General features: G+C 44.8%; 1 protein-coding gene across 2 annotated transcripts in view; it reads left to right on the forward strand.

Moving 5' to 3' along the window:
• The window catches only part of ADAMTS17 (ADAM metallopeptidase with thrombospondin type 1 motif 17), a 407,931-nt gene that overhangs the window by 338,981 nt on the left and 45,465 nt on the right, over positions 1-23,485 (forward strand). For both annotated transcript variants that reach the window (XM_073618375.1, XM_073618376.1), the window contains one exon: positions 22,542-22,701. In XM_073618375.1, the coding sequence (XP_073474476.1) occupies positions 22,542-22,701 (160 nt within the window). The remainder of the gene's footprint in view (positions 1-22,541; positions 22,702-23,485) is intronic.

Here is a 23,485-nt window from a genome sequence, read left to right on the forward strand (position 1 = left end):
CCAGGCTGGAATGCATGAGATCGGAAAAAAAAAAAAATCCACAATCTCATGCTTACCAGCCGCGATCACAGGTTTGTTTACATCCGTGGCCCGGACGTGACGTCATAACGTCGCGCCCGGGCCTCCGTCGGTCATAGAGAGACGACTGGTGACCATCTGGTCACCAGAAATCTCTATGGTCGTCATCCGGCGGTGGCTGATTCTTTCTCTGGGTCCCCGATGGCACAGGAAAGCCCGGAGAAGCACCGGATGGCGGCGGAAGGGGGGGGACGTCCCCTCTCGTCGCCTGTAAGAACGATCAAGCGGCGGAACTGCCGCTATGATCGTTCTTATGGTGCACAGAATCGCCGGCTGAAAACAAGGATGTAGCTGCACCCATCATTCAGATATTCACACTGAAAGTCAAAGACGTCATATGACGTCCTTGGGTGGGAAGTGGTTAAAGTGGTTGGAGATCTCTGAAATGAAAAACAAACCAAGCATATCCTTCTATAGTGTGCACTAGCCTCAATCCAAAGCACCTGGTGTGATTTCTGTCTCCTCTCTCCTCCCTCTGCTATATGCAGGAGTCACTTCTGGCAGCCTATACTGACACTAGACAATCCCCGGAGTCTGTCCCCCCCAGCACACAACTTCACAACTGGTTGATGGACAGCCTCAGCGGTGCATGTTTCTCTATAAGACTGTGTAAAGGGGGCCTGTCATTTCCTTCACTCAGGTCTCAGATTACAGTCAGCCCTCTGCTCTATGCTGTGCAGTCTGTGACATCAGATCCCAACCATCTGCCTTCTGGAGCTCAGAATTGCTGTCTGAAATAGCATATACAGTATCTCACAAAAGTGAGTACACCCCTCAAATTTTTGTAAGTATTGTATTATATCTTTTCATGTGACAACGCTGAAGAAATTACTCTTTGCTACAATGTAAAGTAGTGAGTGTACAGCTTAAGTTTGGTGTTAAATTTGGTGTTATCACTCTCACTCTCTCACACTGGTCAATGAAAGTTCAACATGGCACCTCATGGCAAAGAACTCTCTGAGGATCTGAAAAAAAGAATTGTTGCTCTGCATAAAAATGGCCTAGGCTATAAGAAGATTGCCAAGGCTCTGAAACTGAGCTGCAGCATGGTGGCCATGACCATAGTCGACCAAAGAAGTTGAGTGCACGTACTCAATGTCATATCCAGAGGTTGTCTTTGGGAAATAGGCGTATGACTGCTGCCAGTATTGCTGCAGAGGTTGAAGGGGTGGGGGGTCATCCTGTCAGTGCTCAGACCATATGCCGCACACTGCATCAAATTGGTCTGCATGGCTGTCATCCCAGAAGGAAGCTTCCTCTAAAGATGATGCACAAGAAAGCCCGCAAACAGTTTGCTGAAGACAAACAGACTACTGGAACCATGTCCTGTGGTCTGATGAGACCAAACAGTGTTTTAGTACAAAGACAAGTGTGTCTTGTCTACAGTCAAGCATGGTGGTGGGAGTGTCATGGTCTGAGGCTGCATGAGTGCTGCCGGCACTGGGGAGCTACAGTTCGTTGAGGGAACCATGAATGCCAACATGTACTGTGACATACTGAAGCAGAGCATGATCCCCTCCCTTCAGAGACTGGGCCGCAGGGCAGTATTCCAACATAACGACCCCAAACACACCTCCAAGACGACCACTGCCTTGCTAAAGAAGCTGAGGGTAAAGGTGATGGACTGGCCAAGCATGTCTCCAGACCTAAACCCTATTGAGCATCTGTGGGGCATCTTCAAACAGAAGGTGTAAGAATGCAAGGTCTCTAACATCCACCAGCTCTGTGATGTCATCATGGAGGAGGGGAAGAGGACTCCAGTGGCAATCTGTGAAGCTCTGGTGATCTCCATGCCCAAGAGGGTTAAGGCAGTGCTGGAAAATAATGGTGACCACACAAAATATTGACACTTTGGGCCCAATTTGGAAATTTTCATTTAGAGGTGTACTCACTTTTGTTGCCAGCGGTTTAGACATTATTGGCTGTGTTGTTATTTTGAGAGAACAGCAAATTTACACTGTTATACAAGCTGTACACTCACTACTTTACATTGTAGCAAAGTGTCATTTCTTCAGTGTTGTCACATGAAAAGCTATAATAAAATATTTACAAAAATGTGAGGGGTGTACTTACTTTTGTGAGATACTGTAAAATTGCTACACAAGCCATGTTGTAATTTAAGTGCTCAAATTAATATACCTTGTAACCCAGGCATAAATTGCTGCTAGCACTTCACCAGTGTGTTCACTAAAACCACCATATAAGTATATATACATAAACATATATATAAAATAAGTGCAGCACAACGGGTATATAAATAAATTAAACACAAACTAAATAAAGATTAGTGCTACAGTAAGGTGTAACACATTATAATATGCATGTGAAGTCAACTCGTTGATCAGATAACACTGCACTGGGCTTGTGATCAGAAACAACATATATTAATGTGAACAAAATTCAACATATATCTGAAAAATCCCATAAAGATAGTGAAAACCACTGTGTATTACAGTAACAGCTCGTATATCTTCACAGTGCTTCTGGTGACCCACTACCTTCAGGTGCAACTCCTGCTCACCTCAAATATCTAACCCCATTACAGAGTCTAATATGCCTTTGCAGCAAGGACTCCTTTTCTTCCCGTCATTGCAGCCTCACCAGCGCCCATCAGTGCAGCCTCACCAGCGCCCATCAGTGCAGCCTCACCAGCGCCCATCAGTGCAGCCTCACCAGCGCCCATCAGTGAAGTAGAAAAAAAAATTCTCAGTGCTGTCACTGTGTGAGGAAAAGAAAGCTGACAACCGGCCCTCTTGTGACAGCATAAATTTACACTGGTAATCAGGGCATTGATGATCGATCAGTGCAGCCTCACCAGCGCCCATCAGTGCAGCCTCACCAGCGCCCATCAGTGCAGCCTCACCAGCGCCCATCAGTGCAGCCTCACCAGCGCCCATCAGTGCAGCTTCACCAGCGCCCATCAGTGCAGCCTCCCCAGCGCCCATCAGTGCAGCCTCCCCAGCGCCCATCAGTGAAGTAGAAAAAAAATTACTTATTTGCTAAATTTTACAACACAAAAAGTAAGAAAACCCTTTTTTTATTTTTCTTCAAAATGTTCTCTTTTTTTTATTTCTATAGCAACAAATTAAAAAACCCAGTGGCGATTAAATACCACAAGAAAGCTCAGTCTCAAAAAAAAAAATGATAAAAATGTCATATGGGTACAGTTTTGCATGACCGTGCAATTGTAATTCAAACTGTGATCACGCTGAAAGCTCTATATTGGCCTGGGCAAGAAGGGGGGTAAAAGTGCCCAGTAGGCAAGTAGTTAAATTAGCAGCACTAGGTGAGTTTTTTTTTTTTTTTTTACCACCAGAACTACAAGCAGGTGATCCAATATTCAGCGAATGTTGTCTTGCATGAACACCACAATCCTTTGCTGATAGTTCTAAATTCTCACATGATGAATATCATAGTCTGAACTATTCTGGTGCTTTTGTTTTTCTGGGCGTCTATCCCAGCGCAGACAAAGCTCTCTGATTCTTTCAGCCTGCATAGCAGTTCAAAGAATCTTTCCATGAACTGACAAACACTCAGGGAGGGAAATGACACCCAACAGCACCTCACATAGGAAACGGCCGGGCCGCGAAAACATAATCAAAGCGAGGACTGAAAGGGGGGAGGCTGTGAATAGAGGGCTGCTGTTCAAACAATGCAGAGGAAGGCACTGCACTTTGAAAAGCGCCTGAAGCTCTAACGCGGCCATTGTTAGCGGCATCAGAAAACAATTATTCGCCCGCATCAGAACAAAGCATCATCCAAAACTGCCTGTTAAGGAGTTGCATTGACAGGGAAAATCCTTAGAAGTAAATGGATTTCAGGGTTCTGCTTATTGCAACAAAAGTCAACTGATACAAATTGCTTTTCAGCACTCTGGCTAATAAGTATTATCTAAATCATAAGTCCACAACCTCTGTGAGCTCATGAGCTTTGTTTAAACTTAACGCGGAGCTCCTGGCTCCCCCTAAAAAAATTAAAGTCAGCAGCTACAAATACTGTATCTTCTGACTTTTAATATTAGGACACTTACCTGCCCAGGGGTCCAGTGGTGTCCTCACCCGAGCGGATTCTTTAGTTGGCAATCGGGTGCTGGCGCCGGCATCTTAGGTAAAGGAAACCTGGCAGTGATGCGTTGCGTGAAGCACGCTGCACTTTGTGATAGGCCGCAATCTTCTGGGACCTGTGAAGTGTCCCAGAAGGCTGCGGGAGAAGGAGGAGCCGCCGAAATCCCAACTCTGTTTGCCACCGCAAACTGAGCCAAAATTGGGATCGGGTACCTGTCAAAACCAGGTACCTGCCCATCCACCCCACCCCCCCCACCCAAAAAAAGTACCAAATGTGGCAGTGGAGGAGGAAAGGGTGCAAACAAGTGGAGCTTTGCCTTTTGGGTGGAGCTCCACTTTAAATAGGCATTGGGAAGCCAAACAAATTATATTTAGGCCATAAAAATATATTGGGGTTGGCACAAAAGGTACATAGGCTGATCACTTTGCAAGCAGAAGAATTGGATGTCGGCAGGAGAGGGGGTGATCAGAATGACAGGTTGGCAATTACTGGAACCAATCCCATGTGTGTCTCTCCCTACAGCAGCTGAAAGCCAGTGGGAAGTAGAAGAGGAGAAGCCACCTTTAAGCTGTTGCAGGGACAGACACACAGCGGATCGGTTCCAGCAAATGCCACCCCGCCGCACTGATCACCCCCTTTCCTCCCCACATCATATTCACCCTGCTGCCTGGGACTGGGACAAGAGGACTGGTACTAACCACTTATCGGCAGCCCTGTATGTGGGTGTTAAAGCCCACGCTCTTTTACCACAGTACATTTGCATTATGTCAGGGATCCTCAAACTATGGCCCTCCAGCTGTTGCGGAACTACACATCCCATGAGGCATTGTAAAACTCTGACATTCACAGACATGGCTAGGCATGATGGGAATTGTAGTTCTTGAACAACTGGAGGGCCGTAGTTTGAAGACCCTTGCATTACGTGTTCAGCAAGAAATTGTTATATCTTTATTAAGATACTCAACAATACTTTTCACAATAGGGTTAATTTACTAAAAGCAAGTAGACTATTTGCTTTGTAAGGGAATTTTCCCAGAGCTTAGTGAATGGGGTGAAATTTCACTTTGCAATGTATACCTAATGACATGCAAGGAAAAGAAACTGAATTTTTTTCTTGCAGATGATTGGATGATGGAAGTCGGCAGAGCTTCACCTCATTCACTATGCTCTGGGGAAAATTCCCTTACAAAGCGAAAAGTCTTTTTGCTTTTAGTAAATGAACCCTATTGTGAAAAGTAATGTTGAGAATCTTAATAAACTTATAACAACTTCTTGCCGAACACATAATGCATATGTACTGTGGCAAAAGAGTATGGGCTTTAACACCCACGTGTGCAGGGCCGCTGATAATTGATTAGCACCGGTTCTCTTGAACCTGGTCCGGGCAGCAAGGGAATTGGATGTGGGCACTAGAGGGGGTGATTGGTGCAGCGGGGTGGCCTTTACTGGAACCAATCCCCTTCGTGCCTGTCCCTGCAACAGCTGAAAGTCGGCTTCTCTTCCTCTACCTCCCGCCAGCTTTCAGCTGCTGCAAGGCACATGGGGTTGGTTCCAATTGCCACCCCCCCGCACTGATCACCCCCTCTCCTGCTCACAACCCATTCCCCTGCTGCCCAGGCATGGTACAGGAGGACTGGTGCTACCCCCTTATCAGCGTTCACTCTCCCTGTGCACCACCCTATTCCCCCTGCTTCCCGGACCCCCTGTGTGCCCCCCGCTCCGCAGAATTGCCAGCTTCCCTTCTTTCCCACCGGGTGCTGCGGGCACACAGGATGGGGGATCTCCAGGATGGAGAGCTGGGGAAGGGGCCAGTAAATATGTCATATGCAGCTCCAATCTGATGGGCTTCCGATCATGTGACCACTGTGACAGCCAGTCATTGATCGGGCAGTCTATCCCGCCCTTGGGTGTAGAGGCCTAATTAAAGGGATGCCAGGTCTGAGAAGGTGTTAAGAAACTTCTGGTTGACTTCATATTTGTAGGCAGTACAAAATACCGTAAGGGTTCAGATATACATGACTGGTAGATACAGAGATCGGTATACACATTTTGGCTTTCCTTGTAAGAGTAGGGTTTGTGCCCATGCCCTGATGCTTCCCAAGCCTTTTTATTAGTCCCTTTATATGAAGGTCAGGCTCATTTAACATTGTGGGTGTAAGGGCAAGGCCAAGCTAGACTTTTAAAAAGTCAGGCTTAGTTGAGGAAAATGGAAAAATAGCACTGAACTCATAAGGTTATTTTATTGGTATTGCTTAAAGTATTGATGTAAGTAATCTGGTTCCTGGGCAGGCGGCGTCTGCACCCCAGAGGCACGCCACAGTCTCCTTGGCTCGTAGTATGTTTCAAAAATGGAAATTGATGCGCCACACCACTGCTTCATCAGGGCTTCATTGAAAACAATGTAAATGGAGTAGAAGTGAACTTGACCTTTTTAATGTTGTTTTTCCAGTGTGATTGCAAGCACAGGCCTTGGCAGCAGCTGATTTGGACCCACAAATGCGTTGTTACTCTTTGGATTGTCCCTCTGACTTTTGGAATAAAGTGGTATATACCTCTTGGCATTGGGGTGATGCTTCAGTTTCCATTACACTACACACCAAGAAGACTGTGGAGATCCTCTGGAGTGTAGAAGCCCCCTGCCCAGGAACCAGATTACTTACAGCAGAGGTCGCAGACCACTGGACTGCAGACTGGTGCTGGTCCATGGCGTGTTGGGGACTGGGCTGCATGGCTGGGGGTGGGCGGCGGGCGAGCATGCCAGCACAGCCTGCACTGCCACCCTCCCACAACCAGAGGACGCCCGCTTTCCTTCTCCCAGATTTCCTTTCTGTGGTCACATCACTTGGCCAATAACCTACATAAAGGAAGGTGGAGGAGAATGGAGGGAGGATAGCTGGCCCGGGGACAGGATTGTCACACCAGTGCTGAGCCCCATAAACTGTTGACTTTCAGTGACAAGCTGCACTCCCCCTTCCCCCGGGTGACAGACTGCAAACACAGAATTGTTACAGAGCACTGGTGAACCCTGTACACAGGTGACAGGCTGCACCCCAATAACCCATCCCCCCCCCCCCCAGTCCATGGAGGGGTTGTCTACCACAAAGCCAGTCATTGGTGTCAGGGAGGTTGGGGACTTAGATCAACCAATACTTTAAGAAAAACCAATAAGAAAACCTTACAGGTCGGGTGCTATTTTTTCATTTTCCTTGACTGAGCTTGGCTTTTAGGCTCCATTATCTAGGCCAGTGCCTGCCAAACTGCGTCCCTTTGCTTGCCTTTATCCGGCCCTTTGGACACTGTCTCCCACTGATACGAGACACTATTCTGCCAACTGACACCAACAATGGGGCACCCTTTCTCCCAATAATACCAACGATGGGGCTCTGTTCCTCTCTCTAATACCAAATAGGATGTCTACTGCCACTGATGCCAGGAAAATTTCCACTGCCACCGGCCACTGTCTGGCTCCCCTATGTACTTTTTTGAGTAACAAGCTTCAAGCGTTACTATGCTCAGGTGCGAACAGACACCCCCGAATACTAATAATCCTAGTGATGGGTGTTGAGGTGCTCCTGGTGAAGCTTTAAATTGCTCAGGTGTGGACAGGGCCTTACTGCAAAAGTCAGGATTTGCATATACAGTATGTCACAAAAGTAAGTACACCTCTCACATTTTTGTAAATATTTTATTCTATCTTTTCATGTGACAACACTGAAGAAATGACACTTTGCTACAATGTAAAGTAGTGAGTGTGCAGCTTGTATAACAGTGTAAATTTGCTGTCCCCTCAAAATAACCCAACACACAGCCATTAATGTCTAAACCGCTGGCAACAAAAGTGAGTACACCCCTAAGTGAAAAAGTCCAAATTGGGCCAATTAGCCATTTTCCCTCTTCATTGTCATGTGACTCGTTAATGTTACAAGGTCCCAGGTGGGGAGCAGGTGTGTTAAATTTGGTGTTATCATACTGGTCACTGGAAGTTCAACATGGCACCTCATGGCAAAGAACTCTCTGGGGATCTGAAAAAAAGTATTGTTGCTCTACATAAAGATGGCCTAGGCTATTAGAAGATTGCCAAGACCCTGAAACTGAGCTGCAGCATGGTGGCCAAGACCATACAGCGGTTTAACAAGTCTCGCCATGGTTGACCAAAGAAGTTGAGTGCACATGCTCAGCATCATATCCAGAGGTTGACTTTGGGAAATAGACATATGAGTGCTGCCAGCATTGCTGCAGAGGTTGAAGGGGTGGGGGGGTCAGCCTGTCAGTGCTCAGACCATACGCTGTACACTGCATCAAATTGGTCTGCATGGCTGTTTTCCCAGAAGGAAGCCTTTTCTAAAGATGATGCACAAGAAAGCCCGCAAACAGTTTGCTGAAGACAAGCAGACTAAGGACATGGATTACTGGAACCATGTCCTGTGGTCTGATGAGACCAAGATAAACTTATTTGGTTCAGATGGTGTCAAGTGTGTGTGGCGGCAACCAGGTGAGGAGTACAAAGACAAGTGTGTCTTGGCTACAGTGAAGCATGGTGGTGGGAGTGTCATGGTCTGGGGCTGCATGAGTGCTGCCGGCACTAGTGAGCTACAGATCATTGAGGGAACCATGAATGCCAACATGTACTGTGACATACTGAAGCAGAGCATGAACCCCTCCCTTCGGAGACGTGGCCGCAGGGCAGTCTTCCAACATAATGACCCCAAACACACCTCCAAGACGACGACGACTGCCTTGCTAAAGAAGCACTGTTGCCAACCGTCAGTATTTTTATTAGCAGCCAGTAAAAAACAGGGAATTATCTCCTGCCAGTAAATGCCAGTAAAAGTAAAAGGTTGCCAGTAAAAAATATGGCTGTGACGCTTCACTTGGTCCGAAGCCGGCTGACACCATCTGAGTGCCTATTACAGTGTGATTGGGCAGCTCTGGCGGAGGCGGTGCCTGAGCATGTCGTGTGATGTCATTGTGCAATGGAGCCAAGCAGAGCGGCCAGAGCCTCGTGTGCGGGTCTGCGGTATGGGAGCAAGGCAGGCTGGGAGCAGTGCTGTTTAGACTGGAGTGGACTGGAGGTCTCCCTTGGCTTGGAGAGAGACTGTCACTGTGACTCAGGAGGGGATGTGTCGGTGAGGTCTCATCATCATCTGTGCTACTGCTGTCAGTGTCACTGTGAGAGTCAATTTTTATGTGTGTGTGTGCTGCCCATTCTAATTTCTTGCCCTCATGAGTCCTGTCCCTGAGCTACCTACATACTATAATCGAAAAATAAAATAAGAAAATGTTTTTTGCTTTATTATCTACCTTAAATCACACTAATTGCATATTGCATTTGTTTGTAGTCTAAATATTCAAATTTGCACTTAAAACTGTAATTTTGTAACTTTTGGAAATGCCAGTAAAAACGTGGCTGTGCCAGTAAATTTTGGGTGTTGTGTCAGTAAATCTGGTAGGTTGGCCACACTATAAAGAAGCTGAGGGTAAAGATGATGGACTGGCCAAGCATGTCTCCAGACTTAAACCCTATTGAGCATCTGTGGGGCATCCTCAAATGGAAGGTGGAAGAGTGCAAGTTCTCTAACATCCCCCAGCTCCGTGATGTCATCATGGAGGAGTGGAAGAGGACTCCAGTGACAACCTGTGAAGCTCTGGTGAACTCCGTGCCCAAGAGGGTTAAGGCAGTGCTGGAAAATAATGGTGGCCACACAAAATATTGACACTTTGGGCCCAATTTGGACATTTTTCACTTAGGGGTGTACTCACTTTTGTTGCCAGCGGTTTAGACATTAATGGCTGTGTGTTGAGTTATTTTGAGGGGACAGCAAATTTACACTGTTATACAAGCTGTACACTCACTACTTTACATTGTAGCAAAGTGTCATTTCTTCAGTGTTGTCACATGAAAAGATAGAAGAAAATATTTACAAAAATGTGAGGGGTGTACTCACTTTTGTGAGATACTGTATGTCTGGTTCTGCTGGTGGTTTTGGCATGTGGTTTTTACTATCCGTAGCTCTTGCTTTTTCATTATACTTGGCTTGTACTTTGCCAGGTTTGTGGCCAGATGTTTTCCACTTGACCTATAACTTTCTCCAATCCGCTCTTGGACCTAGATATATAAATACAGTGGTGCCAAGCAGTATTTAGGTGTTGATCATTCATTCTATATGTCTTATCATGCGTTAATATTTTCCTTTTCTTTTTTTGAACTATGTTCTTGGCTTGTGTTTTGCTAGATTTGTAACAAGATGCTTTCCACTTGACCTATAAATTTATCCAATTTCCTCGTGAACCTAGATATTTAAAAGATAGCGGTGCCAAGTCATGCAATGTTTGGGTGTTTATCATTCATTCTAAATGACTTATCATGCGTTAATATTTGATCCTTCTGCCAATGAAGTTATTTATGGCTCAGAGACTGGGGAAATTTTGTTGTTTCTGCTTTGGGTTAAATGGCAGAAAATATTAATTCAGTGGAAACAAAATAGGAAAATGAAGCCTTGAGATGCGTGAAACTGAACTCCAGGTATTATCTTAATTATTATTATTATTATACAGGATTTATATAACGCCAACAGTTTGTGCAGCACTTTATGTATATTTCATACCTGAGGGACAGCTGTCGAAGCGATCTTGCAGGTCCTGTGTGCTTGGCAATACCGCCATTCACCGAAGGTTATATTTTTTTTCAATGACAACTGGGGGGGGGGGGGGGGGGGGTTGATTTACTAAAACTGGAAAGTGCAAAATCTGGTGCAGGTTTTCATGGTAGCCAATCAGTTTCGAGATCATACCTGGAGTTCACCAATAAAATTATACTGTCCCCATCTGATAAAATTTAAAAAGATCTCCCCTGCTAAAGGAAGTTATGCCAGTCTGGGAAATAAACATTGTTCTAATAAATATATAGTTCCATACTTTCCAGTCTAGATATTGCGTGGGGTGGCTATTTAGTCCAGTTGGCGCCTGGGTTTGACCGTGATTCCGGTATACTCTTTTATCAATATATGGAGGTCTTAGAATGACTTTTGCAGTTTTAAAATATCTCATGCTGGTCACCCGAACATTATTCAAAGCAGATATAGGGTCTAGCAACCAGTAAAGTATTTTTTTGTGTCAAATAAAATGAAAAAAAAGCTTAAAGTATTACTAAACCCAGGAGCCTGCATTCACTATGTCTGGTCTCCCACAGTACACAGAACATTCTACTCTGACTGTCCTATGAGGCTGCAGGACCTCTGACCCTCTGTCTGGACAATGTTGATTGGCCCTGTGCCAATCCTATGCACTCTCCCAAGAAAAGTAAAACTCTCTAGCAGTGCACACCAAACTGAGCATGTGCAGAGTGCCCCCAAGACTCTAAACTACCAGCATAAATAATTAGGGACTGTGGAAGAAGTAGGAAGATCAGAGAAGACAGGATCAAACAGGCTTTTTTACACAGTGCAGAGGATTAACCCCTTAGGTTCCACAGTGAGTATAAAAAGCATGCTTTACTGCATATACAGACTGATTTTAGACCCCTTTCACACTGGGACTGCCCGTGCGTTTGCAGTAAAGGGCTGCTCGTTTTAGCAGCTCTTTACTGCTGTTTAACCACTTGATTTCAGCGCTGATGAGCTTTGAATGAAAATTGCGCGGTCATACAGCACTGTACCCAAATTAAATTTTTATCATTTTTTCCCCACAAATAGAGCTTTCTTTTGGTGGTATTTAATCACAGCTGGGATTTTTATTTTTTGCCAAACAAAAAAAGATGGAAAATTAAAAAAAAAAAAAAAAAATCATGTTTAATAGTTTGTTATAAAATTTTGCAAACAGGTAATTTATCTCCTTCATTGATATGCGCTGATGAGGCTGCACTGATAGGCACAGTTAAGGCGGCACTGATAGGCACAGTTAAGGCGGCACTGATAGGCACAGTTAAGGCGGCACTGATGGGCACAGTTAAGGCGGCACTGATGGGCACAGTTAAGGCGGCACTGATGGGCACAGTTAAGGCGGCACTGATGGGCACAGTTAAGGCGGCACTGATGGGCACAGTTAAGGCGGCACTGATGGGCACAGTTAAGGCGGCACTGATGGGCACAGTTAAGGCGGCACTGATGGGCACAGTTAAGGCGGCACTGATGGGCACAGTTAAGGCGGCACTGATGGGCACAGTTAAGGCGGCACTGATGGGGACAGATAAGGCGGCACTGATGGGGACAGATAAGGCGGTACTGATGGGCACAGATAAGGCGGCACTGATGGCCACTGATAAGATGGCACTGATGGGCACGGATGGGTGGCACGGATGGGCACTGATAGGTACCACTGATAGATGGCACTGATGGACACTGGTAGGTGACACTGATGGGCACTGATAGGTAGCATTGTTGAGGCACTGATGGGTGGCACTGTGGGCACTGATGGGTGGTGCTGGTGGGCTCTGGTAGGCGGCACTGTTGCCTATTGCTAGGTGGCACTGGCAGGGGGCACAGGTGGGCACTGAGGATCTGGTGACAGCTCGCCGTGATCAGGACCGATGTCCCTCTCACGGCCGCCGGTGATCGGCTTTTTTTTTTTTTCTCCTCACGCTGTCAGCGCAAGGAGAAAAAATAGCCGATTACCGGCTCTGTTGACATCACATGATCAGCTGTCATTGGCTGACAGCTGATCACGTGGAAAGGGGTCGGGATCTCATAGACTCGCTGATCACAGAGCGTGCCGCGCGCCCTACAGGGGGCGCGCAGGCCACTCGGGCATGGGAGGACGTCAATGGATGTACTCCCGGCAAAGCAGGTCCGCGCTGTAGCCGTCATTCGGCTATAGCGCGGATCTGAACCAATTAAGCTGTGCTTTTCGGCCACGGTGCTTCTGAAGTGCTTTTCAGGCGCTTCGGAAACGCTTCCCATTCATTGCAATGAGCAGGGGCATTTTGGGAGCGGTGTATACACCACTCCCGAACCGCCCCAAAGATGCTGCTTGCAGGACTTTTTCCTAACGTCCCGCATGCGCACTGCTTGAGGTGTGAAAGCACCCAGTGCAATGAATGGGAGGCGTTTTTCAGGCGCTAATTCTAACGCCAAAACGCTTGAAAACTGCCTCAGTGTGTTGTGGGTTTAATAACACTTTAAAGCTGAATTCCATTTTGGGACCAAGTAAGTAAAGTATATTTCACACCAACAGCTTCTGGATCCTGTGCAAGCAGTTCCCCCTCTGCATAATGACTACAGGGGCACTGCCACCATTCACAGAACAACTTGTGTGTTTTTTGTTTTTTTTTTCACTTTAATACAAGGTGTTCTCTGGTTGAAAGCAGGGCGATGATGTCTCTACCCCATTCAATAAGAGAACACTTTGTATTCATTGAAAAAAATGTATTCTGTTAGTGACTGTGCTGAATGAGTGAGCAAGCAGCGGTGCCCCTGGAGAAAGCGCCTTTTCCTGGGGGACATTGCTCAAGGGGGTGGAGCCAGGAGAGCTGGCTGGGGACCACAGAAGAGGAGGATCGGGGCTGCTCTGTGCAAAACCACTGCACAGAGCAGGTAAGTATAACATGTTTCTTATTTAAAAAACAAACAAAGCTTTGCTATCACTTTAACACTTTCACTGACGTTAACACAAGGCATATACAGCAGCGCAGAAATACGTCCATCTGACCAAATCAGTATAACTTACATCAGATGCATTCCCCACTCTGCTATAAACTCATGGTCACTTTAGTAACAAAATGGTCCCCCCGACCGTCCTGATTAAAGGAATAGCTATGATCAGCATCTGACAAGCCGCTGATCATAGCAATGCAAAAAGTGTTCATTCAGATCATCCGGTGCTCATCAATGCTGAGATAGTACACATTAATGGACATTCATGTTTACAATCCCTTCTTGAATGAACAGGTAGCTATATGTATAGAGCGCTTCCTGTTCAGTGTTACTGAGTGCAGCTATGGCTGCAACCAGTGGCGGCTGGTGGTAAATTTTTTAGGAGGGCGTCAATCCGGGTCTCCTGCAGCCCCCCTGGTTGGTCATTAGGTCGGTCACCAGCCCCGCACTTTGGGCGGCGGGCGGGGGCTTCACCCTGCGTCTCCTCTTTCCCCGGCGGCGCGGCTTCCCCTGCGTCTCCTCCCTCCTCCTCCTCAGCGTCCAATAGGATTGCTTCTCCTCTCGGCCAATCGCCTCTCAGGACCTGCTTCCTGAGCCACGATTGGCTGGGAGGAGAATCAGGAAGACAATAGCGACTATTAATTCGCTATTATCACACAACTGGGTGGGCTCGGGGTGCAGTGCTCTGCGCCTCGAACCCACCCTTTTTTTGAAGCCAATTGAAACCTCAGGCTCTAATCACGTGCTTCAAAAAAGAAAAAAAAAAACATTGGAATCCATGCGCCCGGTGCCCTGCATGTAGATTAGGGGCCGGGGGGGGGGGGGGGGGGGGCGGCGCCCCTGCACCCCATATGGACGGGCCGCCGCTGGCTGGAGCAGAGAGGAAGATTGAGGACGTTGTGTCCTCAATCTCTTTTTCTATTACAAAAATTTCCATGCTACAGTTAACAAAACTTTCCTCATTACTGTTTTCAGATTGGCTGTCAGTGATTTGCCGGCACTCAGTTGCCTTCTACAGAAGAATCGTTCAGCCAAATGCACCAGAAAAACACTTGTCATACTTGTTCGATTTAATAAAGGTTGAAATAAGCCAATAACCCAAATAAGAAAACCATGTGCTAGAAATAATACAGATATGTTTAATCTACGTGATTTTGAACTGAAAGAGATTGGACTTGTCTGATTTTATAATGATTGTTATATATGAGATCAGACTTGTTCTAAAATTATATTTTTATCATCTGCTTTCCGTTTATTGTAATATGTGGCAAGCTGATAAAAATAAAATACAAAGGGGGACGTGGCATTATGCCAACATCTGCCAGTAGATGTGTTTATGGCGCGGTCAGGTTCTTTGAAGGCAGCCTGCTGTGATCCAAATTTAGTACATTTGTCTAATGAAAGACTAAAATATGCCCATGTAAACATTGTTTCAATGTTTTATATTAATAGGATCTTATTAGCAATAACCACTTAGCCTCCAGAAGATTTACCCCCCTTCATGACCAGGCCATATTTTACGACACTGTGTTACTTTAACTGACGATTGTGCGGTCGTGCAACGCTGTACCCAAATAAAATTTGTATTTTTTTCCCCATAAATAGAGCATTCTTTTGGTGGTATTTGATCACCAATGCATGTTTTATTTTTTTGTGCTATAAACAAAAATAAGACAGATCATTTTGAAACATTTTGAAAAAGAAACCATATTTTTTTTACTTTCTGCTATAAAACCTGCCAATAAAAAATGGAAAAATTCCAATTTGTATTTTGCTACATATTTTTGATAAAAAAAAAAAAAAAAAAACAACCAATAAGCGTATATTGATTGGTTTGCACAAAAGTTATATCGTCTACAAACTATGGGATATATACTGGATTTTTTATTTATTTTTTATACTAGTAATGGCGGCAATCAGCGACTTCTAACGGGACTGCAATATTGAGACGAATGTTCTGACCCTGACATTTTGTGGGGGTCCAGTGACACTAATACAGTGATCAGTGCTAAAAAAATATGCACTGTCACTGTACTAATGGCACCAGCTGGAAAGGGGTTAAACATCTAGGGAGATCAGAGGGTTAAATGTGTGCCTAGCCAGTGTTTTAATGTACTGTATGTGCTGCTTTTACTAAGGGAAGAGATGGATTTCATTCCCTGCTTTGGGAAAGAAAATCCATTACTCCCTCCCCCCCCCCTTTGTAAGAACGACAGAAGCAGTTCCTCCGTCCTGTGTCTGCCCAATGATCGGCGGGTGCCAGTGGACATCCATTGTCCAGCACCCACAGGTTGGCTTCTGCTGTGAGTAATCATAGCAGAAGCGGCCCACCGGCAGCGTGGGCACATGCCACCTAAGTGAAAGTGCAGAATCACATATATATATATACAGTATATCACATATGCATATCTGCTATAGGGCGATCCTTTAAAGGGGTTGTAAACGCTTGGTGTTTTTTCACCTTAATGCATCCTATGCATTAAGGTGAAAAAAACTTCTGACACTGACCGCCCCCCCACCCGTTTTATTCACCTGAGCCTATTCATTCCCTCGGCGGAGACGCGCTCACCTTCTCTGCCTGGGGTTCTCGGCTGTAGCACAGGGGGCGTGCACCTCCGGCGAGCTGCTTCTGCTGTGATTACTCACAGCAGAAGCCGATCTGGGGGTACCGGGCAATGGATCTCCGCCGGCACCCGCTGTTCATCAGGCAGAGACCCAGAACAGTCCGTTCTGGGAAAGCAGGGAATAAAATCAATCACTTCCCTGAATAAAAAAAATTTGCAAAAACACTGGCTGGTCACATTTAACCCTTTGATTGCGCTAGATGTTTAACCCCTTTCCAGCCAGTGTCGTCAGTACAGTGACAGTGCCTATTTTTAGCACTGATCACTGTATTAATGTGACCTGGGAAAGGTATGTGGGCCACTTAGGTTCAATAGGGAGGGGAGATGTGGACAGTGCATCCACAGCTGTTGCTAGAGTGCTGACAGGGAATGGAGCCCATTCTGGCTCCTGCAAAGGTTCAAGAAAGGAAGGGTAACACCTGGAAGTCGCATATCTATAGTGTCCTACTGCAATGAATGAAGTGGCAGCCTCAGCCTGGACTCAGACCAGGCTACGCCGCTCAACGCGTTTCACTCCGCCCCCCCGGAGCTTAGTCATGGATCACTGTATTAAAGTCACCTGCAAAGTGTCAAAATTGTCAGTTAGTGTCCAATTGTCCACCGCAATATCGCAGTCTCGCTAGAAGTCGCTGATCGCCACCATTACTAGTATAAAAAAAATGTAAATTCCAGTATATATCTCATAGTTTGTAGATGCTATAACTTTTGCGCAAACCAATCATTATACACTTATTGTTATTTTTTTACCAAAAATATGTAGTGAAATACATATTGGCCTAAATTAATTAAGAAATTAGATTTTTTTTTTGGATAGGTTTTATAGAAAAAAAGTAAAAAAGGGAGACTTTTTTTTCTGGTCAATTTTTGTTTATAGTGCAAAAAGAAACCGCAGTGGTGATCAAATACCACCAAAAGAAAGCTCTATTTGTGGGGAAAAAATGACATAAATTTTATTTGGTTACAGCGTTACATGACCGCACAATTGTCAGTTATAGTAACGCAGTGCAGTTTAGCAAAACAATTGGCCGGACGTGAAGGGGGGTAAAATTTTCGGAGGTCAAGTGGCTAAGTGTAGCAATTTCTTCTAGTGCCCCGAATTTCAGTGCTGTTAGTCCCAATCACTTTGCTAAATCGCTAATCTGTTCAAATTCCCACTACGCTGGTTCCTTAACCTTCGACAAAAATATCCAAAGGGATGGTGAAGAGATGTTGGTTCAGAGGTGGGTTTGCCCAACAATTATAGGCATGAAACATTTTACCTTGCATTCGACTGTGTTGCTTCAAGTTGCATTTTAAGCCAAATGTCGTTAAGGGTTATTGACTTCTAAAGTAAATGGGAATAAAGGTTATAGGATATGGTAAGTGCTATTGCATTTGCCAGTTTGCACTGAAATTAGAATCCCCCACCACCCCAAGTCTGCAGCCTCAGTGTTTTTAGATCTTTTTATCAGATGTTACTATGGTATACTGAAGTATAATTACAAGCATTTCATAAGTGTGAAAGGCTTTTATTGACAATAACATGAAGTTTATGCAAAGAGTCAATATTTGCAGTTGTAACAAAAGGTCCCACACTCTGCTTGAGTGCTTTCATCATATACCGCTTCCTCCCAGTCTGAATATAGATATCAGATATTCCAACCGCTCACAAGCACAAAACAAGACGATACTTGTTTAGTTGCTGAATATGGACTCCTTTATTAGAACCAAAATACAAGTCTTATATACCGTTAAAGAGGAGGAGGTTCCTACCTCCTGCTCACATTACTCTGACAATACAACTGTAACCAGAAACAGAATTAACATGAACCAAATAACTAATACCTTAAAGCAGCTGATGTGACTCTGTGCCCTCCGGAGCATTGTTATGATTAATAAGGATTTCACTACAGGTCAGGCTTGTTGTCACCGAGCTTCACACAGTAGATTATACATTATCATAAACATCAACACAGAACTCCTTCATACAATAGCAAGGTTAATTAGCACAAACAACAATGGGTGAAATACTCTTAGAGGCTGTGGCAAGCCAGACTAGACTCATTTACATTACAGAAGACAACAGACAGGTGGCTGGAGTTGATGACATTAGCATATAACAGTATGTGTCCCAACAGCATGAATCAGTCGCTATTTCTAATATGGCATATACAGGGTTCCCAGAGTCTGTGTGTCTTGGGGGGATATGGACCTGAATCCAAAGTAACACCACCTCAAGGGTCCCCAGGCATACAGTTCACAAAGATCACCGTTCCGCCAAATGCCAGGGCCCATGATCGGTAGGCAAGAGGCTAGGATTCAGTCCCCTCCAAAAGCCTCTGTCTTGGCTGGGTCTGTCAAAGCAGTGTTGACCCCTTTTTTCTCAAGACCTCTGCAATTCACCCTGGCATGCTGTCCATCAACTTCTGGGCCACATCCTGACTGATGGCCACCCATTCTTGCATAATCAATTCTTGGAGTTTGTCAGAATTTGAGGGGTTTTTTTGTTCGCTCGTCTCTTGAGGATTGACCACAAGTTCTCAATGGGATTAAGGTCTGGGGAGTTTCCTGACCATGGACCCAATATTTCGATGTTTTATCTCCCAAGCCACTTAGTTATCACTTTTGCCTTATGAGCGCTCCATCATACTGGAGAAGGCATTGTCCCTCACCTGTTCTTGAAAGGTTGGGAGAAGTTGCTCTCGGAGGATGTTTCTGTACCATTCTTTATTCATGGCTGTGTTCTTAGGCAAAATTGTGAGTGAGCCCACTCTCTTGGCTGAGAAGCAACCCCACACATGAATGGTCTCAGGATCCTTTACTGTTGGCATGACACTGGATTGATGGAAGCGCTCACCTTTTCTTCTCCGGATAAGATTTTTTCCGGATGCCCCAAACAAAAAAAAGAGGATTCATCAGAGAAAATGACTTTCCTCCAGTCCTCAGCAGTCTAATCCCTGTACCTTCTGCAGAATATCAGTCTGTCTCTGATGTTTTTCCTGGAGAGAAGTGGCTTCTTTGCTGTCCTTGACACCAGACCATCCTCCAAAAGTCTTCTCCTCACGGTGTGTTCTGATATACTCACGCCGCCCTGCTGCCATTCCTGAGCAAGCTCTGCACTGGTGGTGCCCCGATCCCGCAGCTGAATCAACTGTAGGAGACGGATCTGGCGCTTCCTCGACTTTCTTGGGCGCCCTGAACCCTTCTTTACAAATGCAGTGGAAATGTTTTTTATGGGATTAAGTTAATGTTGATGGCAAATAGGGATTTTGCAATTGTAAATCATCTAATCACCCTTCATAATTTTCTGCAGTATATGCAAATTACCATCATAAAAACTAAGGCAGCAGACTTTGTGAAAATGAATATTTGTGTCATTCTCAAAACTCTTGGCCACAGCTGTATATGCTTCCCTGAGAATACATTGAACCTTTCATACCCAAGGACTGGAGGTGCAATCCCCTCAGGTAGTTATATTGTGCAATAGAGGAATATGTATTTACTATAGTCATTAATATAGCTTCAGTACATTCCATAGATGTCCATTAAGAATGATGCTCCAGGCTCTTGAAATACAGAAGTTTATGATCAAATGCTCTACCATGGTCGCACTCCAAAATCTGATCACCTGTTATTATGTTATTGGAGTGTAGAAGGTAACCGAAGCACCAGGAGGAACTCCTACTTGGACACCATGCAAATATTGCATGTTTGGTGTTCCTGGTTGGATCTGGTTGGACGAGAACTCAATGTCACAAGGTTACGATACAAACTATTAAGCAACCATGATGCTAGAGGGACAGTAGGATTAGGCTGTAAAGTGGCTAAGTAAAATAAAGAATTCTGTGTACTTTTGTGCAGTTCTTTATTTGCTTTGCTCCTGAAGTCCTGTTATTGGCCTTGGTGTTACAGCAGAGATCAGTAACTTCCAGTTTTAGGTACAGCTGAGATGCAGTGAGCTCTGGTGTAATGTAATAAGGTGTACAGGAGTTTAGACCCAAGCCTTAGCTGTGGTGGCTGCGTTAGTTTTAGTTTTTTTTAAGGCTTTATTTTCATCTGGGGATCCAGCCAGTAACGCACCTCCTGTCTTAGGCCCCTTTCACACTGGGGCGGTAGGGGGCGTCGGCGGTAAAACAGCGCTATATTTAGCGCTGTTTTACAGCGGTATTCGGCCGCTAGCGGTGCGGTTTTAACCCCCCGAAAAAGGGTTGAAACCCCTCGTATAGCTCGGCTATAGCCGCGGTATTACCGCGGTATAGCCGCGCTGTCCCATTGATTTCAATGGGCAGGAGCGGTTTAGGAGCGGTGAATACACCGCTCCTTCACCGCTCCAAAGAAACGGCTGACAGGAGATTTTTTCTTCTCCTGCCAGCGCACCGCTTCAGTGTAAAAGCCCTCGGGCTTTCACACTGAACAAACAGCGGAGGCTGTTTAGGGGCGGTTTGCAGGCGCTATTTTTAGCGCAATAACGCCTGCAAACCTCCCCAGTGTGAAAGGGGTCTTAGGGTGTATCCACTCTGGTTGAAGGACCAATGGAGGCCATCTTGGATAGAATAACTGTCAGTTTGGGGGGGGGGGGGGTTAATGGATTAACAGATTTAGTTGGAGTTGACTAATTAAAGCCGAACTCCAGATAACGCTTTTTAACCACTTCAGCCCCACACGGTTTGGCTGGCCAAAGACAAGAGCACTTTTTGCGATCCGGCACTGCGTCGCTTTAACTGACAATTGTGCGGTCGTGCGACGTTGCTCCCAAACAAAATTGATGTCCTTTTTTTCCCCACAAATAGAGATTTCTTTTGGTGGTATTTGATCACCTCTGCGGTTTTTATTTTTTGCGCTATAAACAAAAAAATAGCGACAATTTTGAAAAAAACGCATTATTTTTTACTTTTTGCTATAATAAATATCCTCAAAAAATATATAAAAAACATTTTTTTTTCCTCAGTTTAGGCCGATACGTATTCTTCTACATATTTTTGGTAAAAAAAAAAATCGCAATAAGCATTTATTGATTGGTTTGCGCAAAAGTTATAGCGTCTACAAAATAGGGGATAGTTTTATGGCCAATGGTTTCTACCGTCTCTTATAATATATTATACTATTATTGTACATTTACGTATGTTATTTTTTTTATTAGTCATATATTTGTATTATTGTACATTTATTTTCTCCATCAGCCCATCCCCCACAGTTGATACCTTTTTGTATCTCTTGACCCTTCCTTCTAGATCGTAATCTCTAACGAGCTGAGCCCTCTGATTCCTCCTGTATTAAACTGTATTGTAAGTGTACTGTCTACCCTCAAGTACTAGTAATGACTAGCCTTATATTTTTTTTTTTTACTAGTAATGGTGGAGATCAGCGTTTTTTTTTTTTTTTTTTAATCATGACTGCGACATTATGGCGGACAGATCGGACACTTTTGGCACTATTTTGGGACCATTCACATTTATACAACGATCATGCGAAAATGCATTGATTGCTGTGTAAATGTGACTGGTATTGAAGGGGTTAACCACTAGGGGGCAGTGAAGGGGTTAAGAGTGTTCTAGGGAGTGATTCTAACTGTGGGGGGGAGGGGCTATGTGTGACACGACACTGATCACCGCTCCCGATTACAGGGGGCTGTGATCAGTGTCCTGTCAGGCAGAATAGGGGAAATGCTTGTTTACATCAGCATTTCCCCGTTCTTCCTCTCCGTGAGACGATCGCGGGTATCTCTGCGGACATCGAGTCCGCGGGACCCATCATCACACTCGCGAAGGTCGCGGCGGGCACCCGCAAACCGCTTCTTAAAGGGCAACGTACAGGTACGTTAGTATGCCTGTACATGCCTTTCTGTCGGGGTGAGCCGGTCGGCAAGCGGTTAAGCAGTTAGAGTAACAAAAGGCTTCACATAAATGTATAAAAGCTGATCACTGTGAGCGTCCCTGTCAGTGGTGAAAGGTTTGTCTCAATTCTCTGACTGCTACTTTTGCTGGACAAGCTTGATCTGGTAAAGGAAGTAGAACAATAACAGACTTACTGGCCGAATCACCAGGTGAATATAAAGGAAAAAAAGGAAAACAAACGCAGCCATCACGACTAAAGATTGGTAAGCTTCAATATAATACATTTTTTTTCGTTTTGGGTTTAATATCACCTTAAGCAGTTATACTGTGCCGGCCAGTAGATGATTCTTTACTTATTTTTCTTTTCTGTTTAGGTTCTCCTGTTCCATGACCAGAATTATGGAATTCATTATGAATATACCATTCCAGTGAACCAGACTGGAGAGCAGAGGACGGAGGTGGAGAAGCAGCCAGACCCCATCTACATGTGGACACACAGCAGCTGGGAGGGCTGCAGCGTCCAGTGCGGAGGAGGTAAGGTCACTCTGGATTCAACACCATTTTATTTTTAGATTTTAGCTCAACAAAGTCCAACCCGACACGGGTTCTTGTATTGGGCCAAGCCTCAAATCAGCTGCGTTCTGTTCATTGTATGTTATAAAGCAGGGATCCTCAAACTACGGCCCCCCAGCTGTTGCAGAACTACACATCCCATGAGGCATTGTAAAACTCTGACATTCACGGACATGACTAGGCATGATGGGAATTGTAGTTCCTGAACACCTGGAGGGCCGCAGTTTGAAGACCCCTGTTATAAAGGTTTTAGCTGGCACTTTATGCTGGGATGGACATGCAAGTGTTAATCAGACTGAACTAGAGCTTGGAGCTTCCTCTTAAGCAGGGGCCAATGGTTTCTTCCGTCTCTTATAATATATTATTGTACTATTATTGTACATTTACGTATGCTATTATTTTTTTTATTATTCATATGTTTGTATTCTTGTACATTTATTTTCTCCATCAGCCCATCCTCCCACAGTTGATACCTTTTTGTATCTCTTGACCCTCCCTTCTAGATCGTAAGCTCTAACGAGCAGAGCCCTCTGATTCCTCCTGTATTAAACTGTATTGTAATTGTAATACTGTCTACCCTCAAGTTGTAAAGCGCTGCGTAAACTGTTGGTGCTATATAAATCCTGTATAATAATAATAATTATACTATAAAAAAACATATAATCTAACTTAATATAATATATTCAATTGTAATATAACAATTATACATTTTAATAAATATTTTATATTATAATTTTTATTAAAA

Source organism: Aquarana catesbeiana, linkage group LG03, assembly GCF_042186555.1.
Source record: "Aquarana catesbeiana isolate 2022-GZ linkage group LG03, ASM4218655v1, whole genome shotgun sequence".
NCBI classification, from domain to species: domain Eukaryota; kingdom Metazoa; phylum Chordata; class Amphibia; order Anura; family Ranidae; genus Aquarana; species Aquarana catesbeiana.